Raw genomic sequence first — 25,944 nt, 5'->3', positions numbered from 1 at the left:
ATTTCGAAATGGGCCATTTGGATAACGAAACAAAACCGAGTAAACTGCGGAATTCCATCAATTTTCATTACATACGCAACAGTATTACAAGTATAGCAAATCACAATCATCATACTTAACGTCGCACTNTTCATCAGAATAACGTAACCTATCGATAGGTATTTTTTTCAAATAGAAATTGTGAAAAAAATCGCTATGTCCATAAATCTCAATTTCGCTCCATAGTGCGTCGTCTCAATTAGATAAAACTTTCGTTACATAAACCGCGTCGCGGTAATGTGCGAAAATGGACGTTATGCAAATAGGCCGATTCTATGTTAACGGTTGCTATTTTAACTTACAAACTAGTGTCTATTTTGGCCAGGCCAGACCTGCGTTCAAAAAGCCATGGCCGGTTCATAAAAATGCCATTAATATGAATAAAAAAATAATAATTTATGTTCGTCTACACCACGCAGTTTATAGAAGTTTTAAAATGATCTATTATGGAACACAGAATTTTGATTTTAAAGCTGTCACAAAATTATGTAATTTAGCTTTGTTGTGCAAATGAGACTCCAGAGCTTTTAACAACCTCTTAAAAGCTTTGTTATCCAGTTCTTTGAGAGACATATCATAAATTAATAAATATAATATAACATCAAGCAAGTACCATTTTTATTACCAATTACAAAGCAATTACCAAGATTTTTGATTCATTTATAAAAGTGCATTTTGTCTAGGGGGGCTGGCGTCATGAGTCGACTCCAGTGTTGTATCCTAATTTATTGTTTATATTTTTTGTTTGTATTTTCTCAACATAGCAAAATTGGTGCGGTGAGATAGTGGCGCCCTCTTGTCAATGTCAATGTCTTGTTTAATGTTTTGTTTTTTGTATTTAAAATGTTGGTTGGAGAGGCACCCGCTGAAAACCAGCGTCGGGGCACGCGTGCATGCACGCGTGGCTCGATTAATGCTGAGCGGGCGCCTTTTTGGCACAAAATATTATGCGTGTATAGTTTTAAGTCCCTTTGTTCTGTTTTTCTGTTTTCTTTTGTGTCAAATAAAGTTTTTCTTATTCTAATTCTTACCATAAATTAGAACAACCGAAAGGGTTCATCAGGATAGCATAATAAAGATAAATATTTCAGTAAGTATTTGTGTAAGATTTTATTCATCATCAGCCCATCACTCCATTGCCTATTGTGTAAAAATATATTCGTCACTAGCCCATCAGTATTACCTGCCACCCACCGACCGAAATTTCGGCCATTGCATCCTTCGACCGCCATTCAGCAAAGATGCAAACATTCTACATTCGCAGTTCACCAGCAACACGTATGTGTCCTACCATACACAGCGCCCCCCTTCAGCAGGGGGGAGAATTAACTATTTCTCGGGTATAAGTTGTTCGCACGTGGTCAGTAATTTACATTGCTTGTACTTGTTTCTGTGTGTGGTGATTTCAGAAGTGAAAAAAAATGGCGTTTTTGTTTGTGAGTAATTTTTTTATGTTTGTTTTTTGGACAGTGCGTGATTAAATTAGTTGTAGATGAATAAATAATTTGAAATACCTATTATGTAAATATTTTAACAGGATAATTCGTTAATTTATTGACAAATTAAGTCAACCAGTAACCGGATGATATCTGAACCTAATTTACATAACAATTAAAGTATTATATTATCAAAAGAGTTGGATTATCCTATTATCTAGAATTAATTAGTAGGTATTGTTTTATTAACAATATTTTAATAAGTAGCCCCATAAGTCAGATGTAAAAAACTCACATCGTCATTTTCAGCCAATTCAGTTTTTGAAATGTTTTTTTTTATTCATTTAGATTTATAAATTACAAAATTATTTAAAATACAAATGTTATTGCAGATAACTTTTTAGACATTATAATTTTATAACTATAAATAAATTAAAAAAATAAAGAGATAAGTTAAATTTTTGATGTCATCGTGCCCAGATTCATCAAAAGCTTTCATTTACAACTTAAAAAGTAAACAATTAATTAAGGCGAAACTGTAAGTCAACAACAATCCATTGTTAAGATATTTAATGAGAAAACTTCAATATAAAGTAATTGATTAAGGTAACATAATTAATGGGGTTTTAAACAGCTTCGTTCTACTTAGAAAGTTTGAAGAGGCTAAAAAATATAACTAACCGACATTTCTACATATAATAATACAATGGAATATTAGAACCTCCTCCTTTTTTGAAGTCGGTTAATCATATGATTTCATAATACATAAACATTACGTAAGTATTATTTTCCATACGATGAATAATGTCTGACATTTTTTATTTAAAAACTTTATTCCACACAAAAAAAATATATTTATCCTTAAAAATACTTTATCCCACTTACTTTTGGCTGTGCGTTATCAGGACAAACTAATTTATAAGTAAAAACATTTTTGTAAACCATCATTTAGGTTAGATTTTGCAAATTAGTAAGTGAGAAATCGAATGGCATAAAATAATCTGGGGATACTCTTGTATATCCCTATGGGATAACACAAAGGGATACACAGAAATGTGGGGCAAATAAGTTTCACTTATGAAACTTTACACAGGGTGTCCCAAAAGGTAGTGTCAAGCTGAAATCCAGAAGAAGAGTAGAAGTTCAGTAGGGCTACCCGAATCACCCCCATGTATGTTCTACGATTTTTTGTAGTTTAGAAGTTATCATTAATGTTGTAACTTTTTAAAATTTCATGACTAATTTTCTTACAAGTAGGCTTTAATTTTTTTTATCCTTTTCTGGGTTGAATTTTCGCAATTTCTTTTTTTATTAACAGAACTAGCTTTCCGCCCGCGGCTTCGCCCGCGTGGAATTTTGTCTGTCACAGAAAAACTTTATCGCGCGCGTCCCTGTTTCAAAAACCGGGATAAAAACTATCCTATGTTCTTTCCCGGGACTCAAACTATCTCTATGCCAAATTTCATCAAAATCGGTTGCGAGGTTTAAGCGGGAAAGCGTAACAGACAGACAGACAGACAGACAGACAGACAGACAGACAGACANTCAGATGTCAAAAACTCACACCATCATTTTCAGCCGATTCAGTTTTTGAAATGTTTTTTATTCATTTAGATTTATAAATTAAAAAAATACTTAAAATGCAAATGTTATTACACATAACTTTTTAGACATTATTTATAACTATGAATAAATAAATAAAAGTTACATTTTTGATGTTATCGTCCTCATATTAATCAAAAGCTTCATTTTCAACTTAAAAAGTAAACAATTAATTAAGGCGAAAGTGTAAGTTAACAACAATCCATTGTTAAGATATTTAATTAGAAAACTTCAATATAAAGTAATTGATTAAAGGTAACATAATTAATGGGGTTTTAAACAGCTTCGTTCTACTTAGAAAGTTTGAAGAGGCTGAAAAATATAACTAGCTCCTCTTTTTTATGTCTGTTAATAATATAATTTCATAATAAATATACATACGTATTTTCCATAACACGAATTATTTCTGACATTATTTATTTAAAAACGTTATTGCACACAACAAATTGTATATCCATAAAAATATTCTAAACAACTATCTAGACTACTTGTCCCACTTACTTTGGCTGTGCGTTGTCAGGACCAACTATTTTATAAGACATTTCTTTAAACCATCATTTAGGTTAGATTTTGGAAATAAGTAAGTAATCGACTGACATAAAATAAACATTACTAACTTGGGCATCTAATACTAGAGGATAACACAAAGAGATACATAGAAATATGGGGCAAATAAGTTTCACGTATGAAACTTTACACAGGGTGTCCCAAAAGTAGTGTCAAGCTGAAGTTCAGAAGAAGAGCAGAAGTTCAGTAGGGCTACCCGAATCACCCCCATGTATGTTCTACGATTTTTTGTAGTTTAGAAGTTATCATAAATTTTGTAATTTTTTTACAGTAGGCTTTCATTTTTGTTATCTTTTTTCCGGGTTGACTTTTCGCAATTTCTTTTTTATTAACAGTTCTCTATTAATGGAAATTGTGTGAAAAATATATTCCCCTTCCTATCTTTGATGCAAGATATAAAGTTTTAGCAAAACATTATACAATTTTCAACTTAGAAGAACATACATATGGGTGTGATTCGACCTATTGATGCTCTACCTCTGGGCTTCGGCTTGATACTACTTTTTGGGACAGCCTGTATATGTTTTGTGTACACAACACACTACATTTACCAACTTCCAGTAGCATCTGTCCACTGTGTAATCGAACCACTTAGGAAATGTAGGAACGTAAAGTACCGAAATGCGGAACGTTTCAACATGATACTTCCTTTAGCACTTCCATATTTTTTGCGCGTTGACGACTGGCAAAAGTAAGTACCGAAGAAGTTTCCATTGTTTTGTCGATTAATACTTTGCTTGGATAATTGACTGATCAGTTTCTTTGATAATTAATGAGGGCATTAAACAAGTGATCATTCTAATAAGGTTTTTGTAGTGAACGTAAAAAGTTTATTTTAATGAATGGGGAAAGGCACCCGTGGGACATTTGATTAAGAAAAGATAATTGTCTTATTTAAAATATATCCAAAATACTTCTTTGAAAAAAGATAATTGGTCTAATTATTCAACCAATTTATTATAGACTTGAATCTATGATGTCGTTACATAATGTTTATTAGAAGAGAAAAAAAATGTCTTGTATTCAACATTTTTACATGTAAATTAACAAAAATAACACACTTTAAAAACAATTTCAGTGCCGAAACATTATTTCAACGACATAGGAAACTGATTTACATTTTTAAAACTCTATTTTCCTATCACAAAATCTTACTTCAATTAACAACAACATAATTATGCAAACATATGCGCATAAACTAACGCAAGACAACAACTTAATGGCGCCTCAACAAAGTGTCAAGCGAAATGAAGACGCGGGAAAAAACAGTGAAAACTGTGCGTGACGCGCACCCTCCGGCCATCACGCGATACACGTTGCAGGAAATTGTTAAATGGGTCTTTGGCACTTTGAACCATAAGTATTTTAATTAGAATACAAATAGCAAGCAAATTGCTTTACATTTTATGTGAATTTGTGCCCCAAATAGACACCTCGATAAACGAATTGGGTTATTGACGCCTTTAGCTAAAAATGCCAAGGCGTAACATTTCTGAAAGAAAACCTTTAGGTAAAAATTACGCGTGCTGTCTCGTTAACAGCTGTGAGAACTTTTTTTATCCACAACGAGGAAACTCTTGGCCTGCATCTTAACTGATGGCAAGTGATGATCGGCCTGATCTGACAAGTTAAATAGATAAAAAATTACCGTTATTAGAGGATAAACATCATTGGCTTAGCTGGACGTTAAGCCTACCTGCCGCTAGTCCTCAACAAACCAATAGCACTAGACCAAACGATCTAGAAAGGTCGCGTGAAGTACCTACAGGTAGCCCAGGACTGGTCCTTATGAAAATCCTTGGGGGAGGCTTTTGTCCAGCAGTGGACGTCATCTGGCTGAAACGACGACAAGTCAAGGTATAGACCAAACACCAACAGCACAGACTTTGTGGTCAGAATAAAGATTTTTGATGCAAAATAGCCCCTATCACCACCTCTGCATGGTTTAGCTTGATATACCGCCGTTTATCAGGAAGTCCGCGAAAGCACGCTTTGCCAACACCGATAGTCCAGGACCATAAACTGAAGAATGGTGCTTCCTCATAGCCGATGCAAAAACAAACAATTAACCAAATTGGCCTGTCGGTTTGACAAATGATCGTAAAAGTCGGCTCATTAGTAAATTCATGTCCGTGTGTTGAGGAAACATCATGGGGAAGATTGCAAGTGAAATTGGCCTACCATATAAATGGGACTTCGTAGATGAAAAATCTATAGTCTGAAATTTTGAAGTTTCAACTACCTAGCTACCTAAATTAACTACCTACTTATTGCCAGCCACTATAGAAGGCTTGAAATAAATCGCAAATATGATAACCGAATGTGACAGTCAGCATCTACAAATAAATCTATAGTATGTGATGGTTAAGTGATGATCAAAGTCAATAAAATTAGCACATTCAGCGCGAAAAATTGTGCGTCCGAAAGTCCTCAAGGCAATTTAATTCCCTGCAATTTTTGAACGTTGCTCTCAATAATGGCAAATTGACGTTAATCCACAATAACAAGGAAAAAATGTTTATTAGACGAGGCTATATCCGCATTTGACCTCGATCCCAATTGATTAGTGAGGACGATGTCTAAGATGAAACACGCTTACCCAGAAAATACATATTTACTCGCAAAACTGACAGAATAGGAAAAACAATATTTTATCACTGTTGTTCAGTATAGAACTTTATCTTCTGTGATTTTTGTATATTCCAGTAAAGCCCAAGATTTTCATTGCACTAGCAATGAATTCAACGTAGGAATAATCCATTTACGTTTATGAGATAATAAAGTGACTAACGCCCGTATTCACAAACAATATTTGCTTAAGTGAAGCAGAAATCGAACGCACAGCGTTAAATAGAGTTCTGATTGGTTCATATGTCACCCTGTGCGTCCACGCGCACTGTGAGACCTCATAGTAATGTTTGTAAATACGGGCGTTAAACTAGACAGTCCGCGTCAAAAGAAAACGTATGTGAAGAGATTTCCCTAGCGTAATTAATGGTTCTTCTCGAGGGAGTAATTACAAGTTATCTTATTGCTTGGAACAGCTGCTTTTCTAATTGACCCCCGGAGGTATTTTCTAACTTGTGAGACGACCATAATATCGACTAATTATAACGTAAAATTGAGGCACACATAAAATAAGATATTCACGATGTAGAGATCTATTACATCGTGACAAAAAATATTTTTTCTGCAAATAGGTTTTTTAAAAATGCTTTTACACGTCCCAGTATACTGATATTTAACCCTATCAGTGCTTTGAGATAATAAATGGGCAAGTTCTGACAAGAATCCCAGTCACAATGTTCTGTATGAATCCTATCTAGAAAACCAACTAACCTAGAAGTTACATAAAAAGCAAACTTGACGGGTGATCTCCAAGACCAAAACTTTGATTAGATTGGAGATGATCTTACTAGTAAAGTCTACCTTTACTAGTAAATGACGTCACAGAACTGGTAATGAGACGCATCATCAGAAAAGTAGCTTTTGTACTCAATTACACACGCTGACTTGCGTCAAGCTTTACGCTGTGTGACATAACTAAACACACCGCGGCTTAATGTAATCAATATGTGATTTCACGAGAGCAGGGTTGCCAGGTGTCCGGCTTTAGCCGGACATGTTTGGCTTTTTACGGACGTGTCCGGCCAAATTTTTTCTCGTCCGGCCTGTCCGGCTATTGTAAGATTTTTATGTGTCTGCAGGGCCTTATGTGGTAACTTTGGAATAACAGTAGACACTAGCTAACATAATACCTTATGTTTTCATGTAGGCAATGCATGTTTAACCCGTTAGCAAATTAAGCAATTGCTTAGGGCATCGCGTGTTAGAGGGCACCAATAAGAGCACAAAAATTTGCTAGCACATAAAAAATATTTTCCTCGAATTCAAGAACGTGTGTACCATGAATGTCCGGCTTTTAGGGTAAAATGTCCGACCAAATTAAGCATCAAGTCCGGTTGGATCTGGCAACCCTACGAGAGCAAAACGCTCCGTCATCCCGAGTGAAACTTGCGAGTCTCGAAGTTGGCTGTCATCGGATTTGTTTTCGCAGATGACATAAATGCAAACTGACTGCGACGGTTATGCGGAAGGATCCTTTCAAATTTACTTAAAGAGAAGACTCAAATTACAAAACTAATACATATTTTTCTCTCGGTAACTGGACTGAGTCTCCAAAATAATAAGTCTGATTCTGTAATTTTTCAATGCGCTGTAATTTAAAAAAAAAAACTTCTCAGCACCAGCCCATAATATGTAAGCCCTGAAGAGGTGGTAGGGCAAGCTTTTAATAAATATTTTTATTCTATAAGGATTATCCTTATTAGTTATTTAAAGTTAATGCCGAAATTGTGGTAGGTTTTACTACTTTGCGATCGAATCATATGTTAAAAACTAATCGATAAAATTGTCCATAGATTACGCCCCTAAAGTTTGATCACTACATGTCCGGACACACTGTATTATGCTAATAGCATCAAGGAAGGCAATACATCACATATCACTTAGATTTACGAGCCAAATCATCAAGGAAGACCACCCTAAATCAATAAGGAATAATTAACATAAAACACCTCTATCAAACTCAACGACCCGTGGGTTCTTACATGATAACATTGATCAACGTATAACATTTCCTATACATTATAACAATACATAACACTGGCAACACTGTCGATTAAATTGAATTACTGACATAATCTGTAACGCACGCACTTTTCGTGTGAAATCGATTTGCACGGTCAATTGGGTGTTAGTAGAGTAGGTTGGGATGTAGGCTACTATAAATTATAGACATGCGAAGCTTTAGGCAACTAGCTTTTGAACGCGGTTTCGCCCGCGTGATAATGATTTCGGTACAGCAAGACCCCGACTTACTTGCTGTAATGTCAAAATGTATAGTTTTAAAATTATAGGCATTAAGTTACTCTGATGTAATAATACTGTAGTTTTATCAAAATCCGTTCAGTATTTTTTGCATGAAAGAGTACCTAACAAGAATCCATCCATCCTTTCAAACGGCGGCGGGCAGCGTGGCGTAGTTACGCTTGATTTTTTAATTTGTTTAAAAACTACTTCAAGTAATTTGTCAGCCAGCAGTAGTCAGCACGTCGTCGTTACAATAACAATTTTGTATTATTACGATAGCTCGCATCTATTTAACGGGCGTTTAAGCTTCGTATGTTGATTTATTTTAAGACCTAATCTATCACACAATTCTGTTGTAAAGCAAAAGCTAGTAGACAGATATTTCGATTCTGATCGTGTTCCAATTACCCGACCAGAGCGTGGCAGTCGGAAATGCACACGCGGTTCAGATAAATGCAAAATTGCCGGGTTCCTACTTAGATTGCCGGCTGGATTTATTAAGATAGCGGGCTGGCTACAGTTCCGCTAGCGAGTTGAAAACTATCTTTAGGTGTATTGCTTAGTGGTATACGATGTTTGTATGAGACCGCAAATAAATAAATAAATAAATAAATCTTTGGACAATTTCACACAGCGCCAGCTAGCCCCAAAGTAAGCAACTTAATGCTTGTGTTATGGGTGCTAGCTTAACGGATATACTACTTATATACTTTGCAAATGGCCTAGGCATGTTTGTTCTATGATCATCATTACTCTAAAACATAATCAACCATTAGGATCAACGGATATTTCTAAAACTTTTAAAAATGCAAGTATTTTATAGTGAACTAATCAGTTGCAAGCCTCGAAATGAATTCGATTCACCAGAAAGTAAAATAAATAGGTACAACTTTGAACAACCGACTGTTCCCTTAGAAAAGTTGATTATGAATAGTGTTTTAACTTTGGCTATAACTTAGAAAATTAACGGCTCCTATGCGCGTTATAATCTCAACAAGGCATTCTTCAATAATTCTATTAAACGTGTCATTTTCTTACTTCCAGAAAGCCCTGCCAATCATGGTGCTGATGACGTCAACCCTGGCGCAATTCGAGGAGTACGGCTTCGAAAGCCACGGGCTGGAAGGCTACCACAAGAAGGCGGTGTCGCACCACCAGCAGAGCATCGATGGACACCATGATGACTACGATTTGGACTACCACGTGAGTGCTATAGGCGCGGCCATTTTGGAAATAATTACATACGTTAATCATCATCATTTCGATCACAGGACGTCCACTGCTGAACATAGGCCTCCTTCAATGATTTCCATATTGCTCGGTTGGTAGCGACCTGCATCCAGCGTCTTCCTGCTACCTTTATGAGGTCTTCGGTCCACCTTGTGGGTGGACGTCCTACGCTGCGCTTTCCAGTACGTGGCCTCCACTCCAGAACCTTTTGCCCCATCGTCCGTCAGTTCTACTATGTGCCCTGCCCATTGCCACTTCAGCTTGCTAATCAGCTATGTTAGCGACTAGTTCGTTTACAGATCTCCTCATTTTATATGTTACGGTTAATGTGATAAATTGAAAATTATTAATAATAACCGGTTATTATGAATAATTACCGACAGTCGCGGTAAAAGTGATAAATTAATCACATTTAATAGTGATTATTAATTAATTCAACCTTAGTACTAACAAATTTCATAAAAGAGAACAACATCTTGTGTACGTGCTCGTGTACAGCCAAACTTTTGAACGTTTTGATAATCATATATTAATATAATTTGGCATAGTGAGTTTGGAAAGTTTCTTGCATAATATTACTTTTCCATGATGCCTGTAACATAATATTTTGTTATAAAGTGAAAAATAGGTTAAGGTGCGGCGGGGGTGGCCCTTGGGCCACCCCTAAGCCGCCTATTTAGTTTTATACACATATAAATGACCTCATATTAATAACATTTACCAAATCATGCGGTAATTATTCATAATAACCGGCGATTATTCATAATTTTCACATTTATCACTTTGAATAACCAACTCAAATCTGAATCTAATCTCTTTGCAACAAAGTTCACTTAAAAACTGTCAAGTTTACGGTTTGGTAGTGGTCACATTTTATTCAGCTAAGCTCCGTCTACTATTCTAGGAATCGAACAGGTGAGGTTACCTCCGGTCTATTTCGATATTGAGTTATTATAGAGACGGCCACCTGGGACTATTTAGGTCATCGGTTAGTTAGCGTCTGTTTATTGATTTGCTCGACGGACTGGAAACGTCCCGGAGTTTGACGCGATTGAATGTTCTGGGATTGTTGCTAATCAGGCGAGGTTGAGATAAGATGGAAATTCGATTGATATTTACTGGTTATTGAGTAAATTATAAAGATTCGAATTTAAAATGGGCCAGTGCCTATTTTTTGTCCCGAAACAGTGGTAGGGTTAATATTGGGACGTGTTTGCTTTCTAAAAGCTTACTTGCAAAAATAAAATGAGTTGTATGAGTTTTAAATGGTGATAATTTTTTCCTTGCTTCTTTCCCCATTTTTTTGCTGGAAAGAACCTGTTGATTACATCAATTTACTTAGAAGGGATAAGAAAAGAGGTCCATCTATCTAGGCAAGGTTGAATACACACTTACAGGGCAACTATGTACCATCCTAGACTGCACCTTACTTCAGGTGCGACACAAGCTCATCAATAAATACCTGCCTTGTTCTGCATAAAAAAAACTACCCACTTTTTTTTAAACCAAGTAAATGGGTAATTTTTATTTCAACAGGCGCACCCCAAATACGCGTTCGACTACTCAGTGAAGGACCCGCACACGGGAGACGACAAGGAACACTGGGAGACCAGGGACGGTGACAAGGTCAAGGGTGAGTCGAAATAATACATAGTGTGAGAGAGAAAGAAAGGAGGAGAAACAAAGAAAGAGATAGAGACCTCTTCCTTCACAAAATTGTATTATGTTAGGCTGGGTTGCACCATCTTGCTTTAGCTATTGAGTAGGCCTTGCCCATCCTGCAGGGAGAGCCTCACAATACCCACTGGTTCCCCCGGGCCAGTGGGTATGCAATTTCATGCATTTCCTGACGAAAAAAAATCTTACTTTGGCTATTACCAACGTCTAGTCTCTCAAACTCCATACAAAAACACCGGTTACCGTACAGTTACGGTTGAAGTTAGGTGGTGCAACTCAGCCTTATTAGTTTTCGTGTATTTTTTGTTAAGATCTCCAAGGAGTAGCTTTTCAAGTTGACGAAAACATAAATCAGTATAAGCTATAGCTCTGCGAGTTATGTGTCACTTTGGTTCTTTTGTGGAACTTCTCATTTCTGATTCGTTCACGAAGGGAGACTCCGAGCATAGTACGCTCCATCGCCCTTTGGAATTTGCCAAGTTGGCTATTATTTATTTCAAATATCACCCTTTTCCAGGCACATACACCCTCCTAGAGACTGATGGCACAAAACGCGTGGTGGAATACGAAGCCGACGACAAGAACGGCTTCAATGCCATCGTGCACAAGATCGGAACCCCCAAGGAACACGAGGAGTACAAACCTCAAAAGCACTTTGAGGAGTACAAGCCCCAGTACCACGAGTTCAATAACTTTGAGGATGGGTTCGTGCCGGTTGCTGGAGGATTCGAACATTAATAAAAGTAAATAAATTATAGGATGAAATCTTTTGAGTCTGAAAGAAGTCTACTATGGAACGATTATGTGAAAATCATTTTAGGAGTCATGTGATTCTATCATGATTACTTCATAGGTTACAGTCATTTGACTGCAATAGACAGCACTTATTTTATAGCTAAAATTGTAGCATCTTATAATGCAAGTACATAAGCGCTATTTTACAACGAAAATGTCGTCTGTACCAAATGACCTAAATTTCGTATCATAGTGTGTGCTTTCAGACTGAAAAGATTTTCGCACTTGACATACCTAGACTGTTTAAAATAAGCCCATACATAATACAAACGTTTCTATTACAAATAATTTATTAACAAACTATATTATTTATAAAGTACATAATTGCGATGTGCATTTATTGGAACACTGAAATTTTCATTCAAATTACTTGTAAATGTATATGGGCTCTATTGTTGAAATTTTATAGATAAGCTTTAATAGTTGTACTTATTTGAATGTTTTTATCTTTTCGAATGATAAATGAGTGCTTTAGCTTTTAAACAAAATCAACGAGAAACAATTTAGAAACGATTTCTAAGAAAGAATCGATATATTATTCTCTCGAATGATGTAAGAATGAGCTTTTAAAACAAGCTGTATTGTAATTTGCTTAAGACTGCTGTTGTTACTGTTTTCATGTTTTAATTAGTGTTTAAGCGTTGTACAAAACTCTTACGATTTGAATAAATCTTGAAAAATTTCGCATTTGTTTATTTCACATATCAAATAGGTATTCAGCGTACAAATATTTCGTGACACCCAAAGTAGCCAAAAGCACGTCAACACCCAAACAACACGTCTTTGTTACAATTGGAATAAAGTTGGGTTGTCAACATTTTGGTCACTTTGGGTGTCACAAACTATTTGACACTGACTGTACCTCTGGACTAGCGCATCTTCAGACGACGACATTCCAAAATAGTCTCTATTCCAGCCACATACAGTCCACCTACCTTTGCGCCAGCGCAAGCTTGAGGCGGTCGTTCTCGCAGCGTAGTTTTATTTTATTTTATTTTATTAGGGATAACAAATAATTGTACAAACGGTTTTACAAAGTCTTACAGATATATCTTAAATAAATGCACAACCAGCACCGTTATCCACGAAATAAAAAATAGAACAGCTACTAAGGTCACACACGTTTGAAGAAATTATTTAATTTTAAGCTACAAGTTCGTTATAAAACAGCCCATACCTCACTGCATAGTCTTTCTACTACTGCGCCAGCGCACAACCTTGCGCAACAACTTTACAAATTCATTTTATCCATTCCAAAATAGCCCCTATTCCAACTAGATAGAGTCCACCTACCTTGGCACAAAAATATGCGTGTATAGTTTTAAGTCCATTTTTTTTTTTTCTTTTTGTGTCAAATAAAGTTTTTCTTATCTTATCTTACCTCTGCGCCAGCGCAAGCTTCAAACGGTCGTTTTCGTAGCGTAATTGGTGGTCGGGCCCCTCGGGTGGAGCTTCGATAGGCGCTAATGACAAATTCGTAGCAAATAAGCCACTATTCCCGCTGCATAGAGTCGTCTCCTTAGCTTTTCTCCGACTATAAGCTCGTTGTAAAATAGCCCCTGTACCAGCTACATAGAGTAGTCTTACCTTTGCGCCAGCGCAAGCTTCAAACGGTCGTTTTCGTATCGCAGCTGATGGTCGGGCCCCTCGGGCGGAGCTTCGATGGGCGCTAACGACAAATTCGTAGCAAATAAGCCACTATTCCCGCTGCATACAGTCGTTTCCCTATCTCTGGACCTACTTTAAAATTAGTTGTAAAATAACCCCTATTCCAACTAGAATAAGAATACTTTATTCAGCATAGAAAAATAAAATAAAAATACAGTACATATAACATTAAACATTAAACTACAAGCTATGCTGAAGAGGCGTCCGCTCAGCTATATTCGCGACATAACTAGCGCCATGTCGAGAAGCTGGTTTTCAGCGGGAACCAACACGAAGATTGCGGATTGCGCGCCCTCTTGACCGGGACCATATTGAGGCTACCAGTCAAGAAGGCGCGCAACAGGGGGCGTTATGGACGGAGATCACAAAAAAGAGAGAGAAAAAAAAACAAAAAAAGAAAACAATATTACAACTAGATAGAGTCCACGTACCTCTGTGCCAGCGCAAGCTTCAAGCGGTCGTTTTCGTAGCGTAATTGGTGGTCGGGCCCCTCGGGCGGAGCTTCGATAGGCGCCGCGACAGACGCCAGCGGCCCGCGCGGCGCCCGGCCTACGGTCGCGTAGCCGCCCTATACAAAGAAAAATGATAAATGAATAAATACATTTTGGACTTTATTGCCTTCTGTTGAGGTCCAAAAACAATAGATAGATAGATAGTCATTTATTGTCAAAACTGTGCATACATTGTTGTTACATGGATGTTAAATAACACAGGAACCGACAGTTTGCCCATTTCGGACGTACAATATAGGTAGGTAAAGAGAATAATATAATTTACATTGTTACTTAAGTGGGTTGTCCATATTTTAGAATTTCAACAATGATTAAAATATTCTTCTAAACTATAAAAACATTTCATTATTAGCCAATCTTTAAGAGTTCTTTTAAATTGCGGACCTTCTAAAGCCTTGATAATTTTAGGCAACTTATTGAAAATCTTAATTCCCATTATAAAAGTACTCTTGTCATGAACAATGATTAAGGAAAAAAGCAAAGGATTCGAACACATCATCATCAGCCCCCTATACAAGTTGCACTTTTTGATCGAATCGAAAATCGAATCTGTCGTAACTCCATACAAAGAAAGGCCTATCGACCATTTTTCGACTGGTTTGCGATTATAATGTGCACTTTGTCCTAGACCCACTATGAGTATAGTCTCCACTACAAGGGCACGACCCACTCCAATGGGGGCTATCGTTTTTATACTTAACAGTTGGCACCCCTGGCGATTGACAGGACCTTACTCTACAGTGGCGCCATCTTGATGAGTGCAAATGCGATAGTCCTCCTACCACTTTAGCGCTCACAAGTTGGCGCCACTGTCTTCGCTACTAGCAAGTGACAGGACCTTACTCTACAGTGGCGCTAACTGGTGAGCGCTAAAACGATAGCCCTCATTGACTAGAGACAAGTGGAGTATCTGACCTAGACTACGCCAAAAGAAAATTCACGGTGTATAAAGGACGAAGCACATTCATCAACTCGGAAAGGAATCGTAACCGTATCAACTCGAGGCGGTCAGTATTCTTTGTATGAACTCAACTACTCTACTGCAACGTAACGACGTAAACGCCTCACCTTGCGGTTGACAGCGCGCGAAAGACGATGACAGCTCGTGAAAGGCGATACGGTGCTGATCCCTTTCCGAGTTGATAAGTCTGCTATGACCTTAACGCAATAGATATAATAGAAAATAAGTACCTGCAACGTCGATGAAACCGAATGCGCTCTTTGGTGTACCATCATCTCGTCGTTATCTGTTTTGACCTGGAACAAAATAACATTATTAATGTTGTGGCCTTCTAAAGGGACATAATGTGTTAAACCTCGTTATGGCTCATACCTGTGCGGGCGGCTGTCCACCTTGTCTCGACGTATCGTACCCCTGCGGACAATAGGGAATATGCAAGGTATTTTATTTCTCACATTTCAGTAGCCTTAGTATTATCAAATCAATCGGTGCTTTTATTTAAGAAAACTTTCAAAAGATACTTATGATATAGATAAAGCCCGGTCTGTGAGAACGTAGAATTTTGTCCAATGACCCCAAGCTACCCATCCTTATCGCTCGCGCGTAATTATATTGCTGTCGCGGTCGCACCCTCACTGCGGTCTCCCGTCGCACAGTCGCGACAGCAATATAATTACGCGTGACCGATAAGGATGGGTAGCTTGGGGTCATTGGACAAAATTCTACGTGCTCGCAGACCAGACCATAGACGTTAGAAATCTCATGACGTCTTTGATCATGTGTTAGAACGACACGCAAAGTCCCATACAAGTTACTATAGGCGGGTGACATTTGACGTCACGCTCAGCTTCTTTTCATACAAAGTTTAAACACTTGTAACTTTTTGTTTCCAGTCCGATTTCAATCCTACTAGTTTCTCAGAAATTCTATGATGTAACTAATACATACAAAAAACGAAATACATAATTTATGAACTTTTAAAATCGATGCATATTCCCTATTAAATACACTTGTGCAGCTCCATCTTATCTGTGCGGACAGCTACACATCTGTATAGCTATGTTATTACTATAAAGTACCTGTGTGAACAACCAGATACCTGAATCATGAAGGAAGACAGATGCCAATGTATTTGTAAGTGTGCGAGCGAGACAGCGACGGCTCATCGGGCCGGCACCTGTGCAGACAGTTACAGACCCGTGTCGCTTTTATGTGCCTGTGCAACCAGCGACAGACTGTGCTGTGTACCTATGCCGGTGAGGCAGCGACGTTCGTCAGGTTGGCACCTTTGGCGACAGCTACAGATCTGTGTCGCTATTATGTACCTGTGCAGCCAAACAGACCTGTCGTCGCCATTATGTACATATGCATCCAGCTACAGACTGTTCGTCGACTGTGCTGTGAACCTGTGCGGGCGCCACTAATAGTCTAATGACAGTCTGGCTACGCAGGAGTTGCAGCGGTGGAAACGTGAAGTGGGAACAGTCCTGTGCAGCCAGCCACAGACCTGTGTCGCTATTATGTACCTGTGCAGCCATCTACAGACCTGTGTCGCTATTATGTACCTACGCAGCCAGCTACAGACTGTATGTCGACTGTGCTGTGTACCTATGCGCATGAGACAGCTAGGTCTCGTCGGACTGGCACCTGTGTAGGCTGCCACAGACCTGTATTGCTATAAGTACCTGTGCAGCCAGCTACGGACTTGTGCGGGCGAGACGGCAGGCGGCTCGTCGGGCTGGCACCTGTGCAGACAGCCACAGACCTGTGTCGCTATTATGTACCTGTGCAGCCAACTACAGACCTTATTTTTATTCTGGACAAGGCAGGTATTTGACCGCAATCGCACATGGTGTTAAGTGAGATGCAGTCTAGGACGGTACATATCTGCCCTGTAAGTCCTATTATGTATTATGTACCTGTGCAACCACCTACAGACTGTTTACCTGTGCGGGCGAGACGGCGGGCGGCTCGTCGGGCTGGCAACTGTGCAGCCAGCCACAGACCTGTGTTGCTATATGTACCTGTGCAGCCAGCTACAGACCTGTGTCGCTAAATGTACCTGTGTAGCCAGCTATAGACCTGTGTAGGCGAGACGGCGGGCGACTCGTCGGGCTGGCAACTGTGCAGCCAGCCACAGACCTGTGTTGCTATATGTACCTGTGCAGCCAGCTACAGACCTGTGTCGCTAAATGTACCTGTGTAGCCAGCTACAGACCTGTGTAGGCGAGACGGCGGGCGGCTCGTCGGGCTGGCAACTGTGCAGCCAGCCACAGACCTGTGTTGCTATATGTACCTGTGCAGCCAGCTACAGACCTGTGTAGGCGAGACGGCGGGCGGCTCGTCGGGCTGGCAACTGTGCAGCCAGCCACAGACCTGTGTTGCTATTATGAACCTGTGCAACCACCTACAGACTGTTTACCTGTGCGGGCGAGGCGGCCGGCGGCTCGTCGGGCTGGCGGTGGCGCTGGCGACCGGCGTGGCGGCGCCGCTGTTGCCGTTGGTGCTGCTCCCGGCGCCGGGCCAGCTGTGCTGTGTACCTGTGCAGCTACGGACCTGTGCGGGCGAGACGGCGGGCGGCTCGTCGGGCTGGCAACTGTGCAGCCAGCCACAGACTTGTTGCTATATGTACCTGTGCAGCCAGCCACAGACCTGTGTCACTATTGTGTACTTGTGCAGCCAGCTACAGTCCTGTGCGGGCGAGACGGCGGGCGGCTCGTCCGGTGGGCAACTGTGCAGTCAGCCACAGACCCGTGTCGCTATTATGTACCTGTGCAGCCAGCTACAGACCTGGGTCGCTATTATGTACCTGTGCAGCCAGCTACAGACTGGACTGTATGTCGACTGTACTGTGTACCTATGCGCATGAGACAGCTAGTTCTTGTCGGGCCGGCACCTGTGTAGGCAGCCACAGACCTGTGTTGCTATTATGAACCTGTGCAGCGAGCTACAGACTGTATGTCGACTGAGCTGTGTACCTATGCGCATGAGATAGCTAGGTCTCGTCAGGCTAGCACCTGTGTAGGCAGCTACAGACCAGTGTCGCTATTATGTACCTGTGCAGCCAGCTACAGACCTGTGTCGCTTGTACCTGTGCAGCGAACTATAGAACTGTGTCGTTATATGTACCTGTGCAGCGAACTACAGACCTGTGTCGCTATTATATAGTACATACATAGTATTATGTAGTACATAATATGTACCTGTGGAATCGTCTACAGACCTGTGTGGCTATTATGAACCTGTGCAACCACCTACAGACTGTTTACCTGTGCGGGCGTGGCGGCGCCGCTGTTGCCGTTGGTGCCGCTCCCGGCGCCGGGCCAGCTGTGCTGTGTACCTGTGCGGGCGAGACGGCGGGCGGCTCGTCGGGCTGGCACCTGTGCAGACAGCCACAGACCCGTGTCGCTATTATGTACCTGTGCAGCCAACTACAGACCTTTTTTTATGCTGGACAAGGCAGGTATTTGACCGCAATCGCACCTGGTGTTAAGTAAGATGCAGTCTAGGACGGTACATATCTGCCCTGTAAGTCCTATTATGTATTATGAACCTGTGCAACCACCTACAGACTGTTTACCTGTGCGGGCGAGACGGCGGGCGGCTCGTCGGGCTGGGCGCGCGCGGCGAGCAGCGGGCTGGCGGTGGCGCTGGCGACCGGCGTGGCGGCGCCGCTGTTGCCGTTCGTGACGCTCTTGGCGGCGCCGGAGCATTGCTGCGCTTGGATAGCCTCTTTCACCTCTTGGAACTTCTCGATGAACTGGGGACAGGTGGAACGACGGTTAGTATGGTTATAGTCTGGTCTCTGAGCACATAGAATTTTGTCCAATGACCCCAAGCTACCCATCTTTATCACTCGCGCGTAATGAGGGCTATCGTTTTTATACTTAACAGTTGGCACCCCTGGCGATTGACAGGACCTTACTCTACAGTGGCGCCATCTTGATGAGTGCAAATACGATAGTCCTCCTACCACTTTAGCGCTCACAAGTTGTCGCCACTGTCTTCGCTACTAGCAAGTGACAGGACCTTACTCTACAGTGGCGCTAACTGGTGAGCGCTAAAACGATAGCCCTCATTATATTGCTGTTGCGACTGTGCGACGGGCGCCCACAGTGAGTGTGCAAGCGCAACAGCAACATAATTACTCGCGAGCGATAAGGATGGGTAGCTTGGGGTCATTGGACAAAATTCTACGTGCTCAGAGACCGGGCTTTAGCCAAACACAGGAATATAAAGGCGTGACGCTTTCAAGTGGCAGTTGTTAACCAGTGTTAAAAAGAGCCTTTTCAAACAGTAAAACGGCCTCAATCTACAGCTGATAATTTGAGACTAAAGCGTCCACTCCGCAAATGCAGATTCAAAATATTTTTACAAAACAAATTCTGAACTCTATCTGCTATTCATCGTTTCCAAACCACAATAGACAACACAGGCATTGATGACAAAAGTAGGTTTTTTTTGCGCTCATTTACAATCAGCAAATTATTTATAAGCATCTACAAACTATAAGCAGATTTGTTCCATGCAGTTTTAACATGTTGAAGGAGCTCCCCAGCAGTATACTCCTCATTCACCATCTGCCACCAAGTATATCGTGGCGCTTCAGTCGTTTAGTGTAGCTGATGGTTGCCAACGCAGTAGCCAACTGATTTGGGTGATTTTCCAGTCGCGTTTTATATTTATTCCCTGTCAGCTTTAGCTCCTCCGTAAAAGTTCTCATGCTCAGAGCTTCATGGATTTCAGTGTTGGTAATGAACCACGATGCATAAAGGTAGGTAATTAAAAAAAAAAATTAAACATAAATTTTCTCTGGCTTTCAACTCTCGGGAATATCTGGAATAGGTGCCATCATTATCGTGACAAATCAAAATAACTAGTTGATAAAAGTGTACTTTACCTTCCCAAGCTCAGCCTCGGACGCGAACCCGAGCCCGTAGACCGTGTTGGCTCTGACGTCGCTCCACTGCCCGAACTTCTGGGAGGTCTTCGTGAACGTCATGTTCGCCGTTATGGTGCTGTTGATCACCGCCTGCCGACAAATAGGACAGAATAGAATAATAAAACAGTACAAGTTAAGAATTACTTCCCAATACTACACTACTTATTCACATACATTGCCTATGGGAGTAGTGTCAATGTAAAACGAGTCAAAACAAGCCAAGTCGTTTGCCTCCTGTCACATAAAAAAAACTATGACGTCTTTAGGCGTTCTGTCGTGTCATCCTTTACTACCTGAACGCCCGTGGACGTTACTGTCCATCAAAATATGTGATAATAATAGAAAAAAATGAGGGAGGAGTTTGTCTAGCGGTGGACGTCATTTGACTGAAACAAATTAATGAACGAAGATTATAATATTTTTGGGACCAAACGCAGCAATAAGTACGGATTAAAGAATGATTAATGAGAATGGATGATAATACATACCTACCAGCCTAGGATGCGCGCCAGTCAGGCGCCATCGCGCCAGTGTATCGTTTTAGCAAGGTAATTTACGCCCGTTTTTTTATTTTAATTTTGATTTTGATTTTGCTAACATTATGATGTTATTGTCATATCGTGGCGGGCATCCTACCTAGAACGGCTGTATTAAGTATTATCTACTGATTACCGATCCGATGTTTGTACTGTACGGGGATCGAACCCGTAACCTCCGGCATAGTTGAATCACTGTACCAGGCAGCGAAAATGGTAGCGCCTTCGCTTCGTACAAAAAAGTAAATAAATGTTTCTAAGATACTATTTTCTCAATAAGATCTACTACACAATACTACATTTCTTAGAACACACTCCAATTAAAATTAAAATGGCAAAGTAATACGAATGAAGGCAACAGATATAATTAATTTTAAGTATGTAAGCTACATTGTAAACAACATTTAATATAATGATACAAAACAAGTCTTCTGTGACCGAAATTCACGCGAACTCAATGTTTTATTGTTTCGTACAATGTTAACCACAATGGTCCCCATTTCACACAATCCAAACAAAAACTCACAGGAAACATTGCGTATTTTACGTTTCTACAGTGTTGAAACGGTAATGTACTCTATTAACTGCTTCCCAGCTCATGAGTCATACATAATGTATGTTTCGCACTACACCAATCTTCTTAGTTGCTTACCTCCTTGCGTTATGTATGAACTGTCTGCGAGTTGACATATAATCTAAAATGTAAGACGATAATATGTGGGACCTCTGTTTTGGGAATTGGACAGTTACATAAGAGTACGTGAAGTTTTTCATTCGGAATACGCTCCAATCTTTTTTAGTAGCTACTTTCCTTCCAGTTTCCACCATGACGCGATCGCGAAATTGAAACTACTAAATGAATTAGGGGTCTGGAGAAAGTTACTTTGTCTAGTGGCTCTGGAGAATTAGAGACTGGAAAACACAAATTGATAAATCTTGTTCCCACTAGGTTAATTTCAGTTTCGTTAAGACGTTGCAGAGTGGACTGACAATGGTCACCGAGCTTTATACGCCACGTCTCAGCACCATCCACCATGTTTTCTTGAATCACTCACACAGAGTCACAGAGTAAGCTCTGTTTAGGACGTGTAAGAGATGTGACAAGGAGGATATTGTGGGAGCACGACCCTCTATAATTTACTAGAGGCAAATGGAAGACTTGGCCAAAACCTCCCGGCCAGCCCTATTCTGCTCTGCCGGTACCTTAAAGCGAAAATGACCTACATAGCGAACAGTTAAGAGTCTGTATTCGAATAACCTGACCTGAACACAGCGTGCTATGAAGAGCACGGGCTTTGTGGTGTTTCTTTGCGAGATAGGATCAGAAATGAGGAGATCCATAAACGAACTTAAGTCGCTGACATAGCCCGACGGATTAGCAAGCTGAAGTGGCAGTGAGCAGGGCACATAGTACGCAGAACTGACGCCGATGGGGCAGCAAGGTTCTGGAGTGGAGGCAGTAGCGGCGTAAGGGGGGGGGCGGTGGGGGCGGTCCGCCCCGGGTGCCAAGCATCAGGGGGTGACACAAGTCGCGCAGATTAGTACTCACTGACGCATCTGCATGGCAAATCTGCGGTCTATGTCATGATATATATCGATAAACTTATCGACATTTTTCAAGCCCTTTACGTCATAAAAAATGAGATGTGAATGAATGAATGAAACCTATAATCCAACCAAATTAAATATGCTACATGTTTTAAGCATTTACATGTACAATGAGTACTTTTTAAAATGACGTAATCATATTTTGTTTACATATCAAATTTTATTTATTTTACGAAAAAATAGCTACTATAATAGATTTAAAATGTACTTACGCGTGATAAGAAACATTTCTTGTGTGACAGGAATAATTTTTGCAATAAAGTACGGCGCATTTACCCATTTTTCGTGATATTTTTACTCTTCGAGAGCTGGCGTCATACTGACAAAGTGACAACCTGACAACATTTACCATGGCTAATTTAGCCATGGTAAGTGCTAGCGGGGTAAAGACGAAAACGTCACTCGTTACGCGTCCAGTGGTTTATTCGTCCAAGGTGTTACCATTATTCCAATAATACTGTTTGTAAGTCGATGTAGATGTAGGAGTTCTGAAAAAAGTCTTTTCAAAATATTGTAAGCACTGGCTGATAGATCTTCCATTGTTTTGAAGAAGTTAACCTACTTTTTACAGGATAAATATGATTTACTCCTAGGGCTCTTTCACACGGCGATATGCCGTTTTTTGCAGGTACTGTTTTTTGCAGGATCCCGTTTAGTAGCATCTATTTGTTAATGTTAAACATCAACAAGAACATCACGTTTGCAGTGTCCCGTAAAAACCGACCCATTCCAATTTGGAATTCGAATTTCAACACACACTTGTGCTTGTGTTCACACATGCTCGGATCCCGCATTACTGGATCCCGCAAAACTGGATTATATTCCGTGGAAAGGGCCCTTAGTTACCAAATAGACATAAGTAACCATAATAGTTCTGTAAACTACGAGATGTCACCATCGTACGACATCTCTTTCACTAGTTTTACTACTTGTAACAAACTCCAATGTCTGAACTTATACTTTAGTCACTTTCTTTTATTCATACCTTCTTAAATTACAGTAAGTAAAGCATATTAAGCTGTTCGACTACTAATGTACCATTTTGTAAGTTTATTTTGCATCTAGGTAAAATGTAGTTTAACAATACTTATCACGAAAACCCACACATGAAACTAGTTACACAATATGCCTTAGAATAATCTAGTGTACGAGTAGAACCACAGTTCAATACTCTAGAACTAGATTAGTCAATTAACGGCATTTGTCCCCACCAGGGAAACCCCCACTGGCCACTAATCTACTTAGATATTTTAAACTCGTTCTAATGTGGAGCTCTGGCAAATTCCAGGTGAAAATTCCAGACGTTAGATCAACTTAATAACGTTTATCACCAACTTTGTTTTTTCAATTTATTAGTACACCTATACTTTTTAAATTACGTATATTCTTCAATTTCTGTATTCGTATGACTGACCAGACCAGTCCTGTTAAGAAGATGATATACCTACCTAATTCGTAGGTAATTTGTGTTTTTGAAAATTAGGATGAGTGAGAGTATCAGTACTTATAGAGCGAGTTTAGAGAGGACTACATGAACTTAAGAGTTTAAAAAAAACAAAAGACAGTTTTTTGATGGATTTTCTTTAAAGAAACGAAACCCAAAACCACAGTCCTAAGCTAAGTCAAAGTCCTTCCATCACTTAGCAAGGTTTGGGGACAGGGAGCAAGGACCGGCTTTTCGTCATGGTGATTCCATGTTTTGACTAACATCAAAAACCTTGTTCGGTCGATGGCTGTACGCCATTAATATTAAATTCTAGAAATGATCCACCATTATCCTCGTCCAAACGTCTCCACTTCCTGTTGACAATACATGTCTTCATGGAGGCCTTTGCAAATTTGGGTTTTCCTCAGAAAAGGCCTTGCTGGGCCTTTAATAATACATTTGATGGCATAAAGGTTAAGGTAAATACATTGTTGATAATTACTGATAGCATCTTGAATGGCATGTCTCGTCAAAAACTATTATAGCGTGTCTATATAAGTCGGTAAGTGTAGGGCTCAGTAAAATACTTTAACAACAATAATGACGGCACGCATAATAGATTTAGTAAAAGTCATTTATAAAACAACTAACTTTCCGCCCGCGGCTTCGCCCGCGTGGAATTTTGTCTGTCACAGAAAAACTTTGTCGCGCGTGTCCCTGTTTCAAAAACCGGGATAAAAACTATCTTATGTCCTTTCCCGGGATTCAAACTATCTCTATGCCAAATTTCATCAAAATCGCTTCAGTAGTTTACGCGTTTATGCGAGACAGACAGACAGACCGACAGACAAACAAACAGACAGACAGACAGAGTTACTTTCGCATTTATAATATTAGTTGGTATAGATTATGACTGTCAGCTAATAGTTTTAGTAGCCCATCTGCCAGAACTGGAAAGAAAAAGCTTAAAATAGCAAAAAACAGACACAAAGCATGTTATGTTACCTACAGGTTTTCACATAACCAGTGGAAACGTAAGTACTTCATAAGTACTTACTCGTATGTTATACTAAAGTATATTAGTGAAAATAATGTGTGATATGCGTGTGAAACGAACATTATTAAAGTCATACAATTACACGCATGGCGAGGACGATAACTCCGCAATCTGGCTAGACAAACACACATTATGGAAAAAACTGGAAAATTAACTGAAGTAGGTATTCTAGCTACAGTTTTCATGAATTCGAAATTAGTTTGCACACTCCTAGTTTGTCTTAGAGGTAAACTGCTGAACTTATTTCTTTTAATTTTTATTTAGAGACGCAGGTTTGTCCTTGAAATATCATCATTGTAAAAGAACGTCTTGTAGCCTATTTCTCGTTCCAATACAAGTCCTTTTGACTCTACGACTCTACTATTGAACTGATCAAGTTACTAGTCGGGACTAGGTACTCCAACCTCTTATTCCCAGCGCTACAACTCCTGCGTAACACAGCTTGACCGCCAAGATGTAAATCCCAACCAATGAAGTCTTGATCGAGCCCGTTGCAATGGCCATTACTTAGCCTTAAACTAAGGATTTCAGATTTTCTTTTCTACGCAGAATGCTGGATGAAGTAGTTAGTCCCTCCCCAGTCAGGATATTTAGTAAAAAGAAAACATAAAGCTCACTTCGTGCTCCAATACACATACCTTATTGCCACTATTGACACTGATCGCACCAGGAAGCGTGCACTTCCCCTCATTTCGCATGCAGCCTCGTCGCGGCCGTGACCGCGCACGGTATTCCACCTGTATTCTACGCACAGACAGACAGTTTGTATATTTGTGTTGTAGAATAGAACATATTACAGTAGTTTAAGATGCTGCAGTGTTTAACTTGTGTTGGCGACTGTACGTCTGTATAAATCACCGGTTTGGAGTATGCCTATAAGCAAATAAAATTCCAATAAGCAAGTATGAGTGAAGCATCTGCAAATAAGGGTACTTCTCATTTACACTTAAATTTGATGGTCACACAATAATATTTCATAAACGGTATAAGTTAGAACAATAACTTTGAAATCAGAT

General features: G+C 39.9%; 2 protein-coding genes across 2 annotated transcripts in view; one reads left to right on the top strand and one right to left on the bottom strand.

Annotated features, from left to right (window-relative positions):
- LOC114358907 (homer protein homolog 2-like) overlaps positions 1-20,391 on the bottom strand; it is a gene marked incomplete at its 5' end in the record, with an annotated part of 38,621 nt that extends 18,230 nt beyond the window's left edge. The window contains 4 exons of the mRNA XM_028313072.1: positions 14,318-14,454; positions 15,590-15,655; positions 18,940-19,119; positions 20,260-20,391. Coding sequence (XP_028168873.1) covers positions 14,318-14,454; positions 15,590-15,655; positions 18,940-19,119; positions 20,260-20,391 — 515 coding nt within the window. The remainder of the gene's footprint in view (positions 1-14,317; positions 14,455-15,589; positions 15,656-18,939; positions 19,120-20,259) is intronic.
- On the top strand, positions 1,402-12,459 carry LOC114358902 (adult-specific cuticular protein ACP-22-like). The gene is made up of 4 exons (XM_028313065.1): positions 1,402-1,475; positions 9,561-9,719; positions 11,283-11,379; positions 11,941-12,459. Exons 1-4 carry the CDS (start codon positions 1,461-1,463, stop codon positions 12,159-12,161), a joined length of 492 nt encoding a protein of 163 aa, XP_028168866.1. The 5' UTR covers positions 1,402-1,460; the 3' UTR covers positions 12,162-12,459.
- Positions 20,392-25,944: the final 5,553 nt, after the last annotated feature.

Source organism: Ostrinia furnacalis, unplaced genomic scaffold, assembly GCF_004193835.3.
Source record: "Ostrinia furnacalis isolate ACB-3 unplaced genomic scaffold, ASM419383v2 OfSCF4144, whole genome shotgun sequence".
NCBI lineage: Eukaryota > Metazoa > Arthropoda > Insecta > Lepidoptera > Crambidae > Ostrinia > Ostrinia furnacalis.
The sequence above is the reverse complement of the archived record's forward strand: the minus strand, read 5'-3'. Positions and strand labels throughout refer to the sequence as shown.

What these genes read in the sequence shown, in the direction of transcription:
- LOC114358902 (XM_028313065.1), top strand. An exon ending in ACTACGATTTGGACTACCAC is followed by an intron (nt 9,720 to 11,282) that starts GTGAGTGCTATA and finishes TTATTTCAACAG; the next exon opens with GCGCACCCCAAATACGCGTT. An exon ending in GGACGGTGACAAGGTCAAGG is followed by an intron (nt 11,380 to 11,940) that starts GTGAGTCGAAAT and finishes ACCCTTTTCCAG; the next exon opens with GCACATACACCCTCCTAGAG.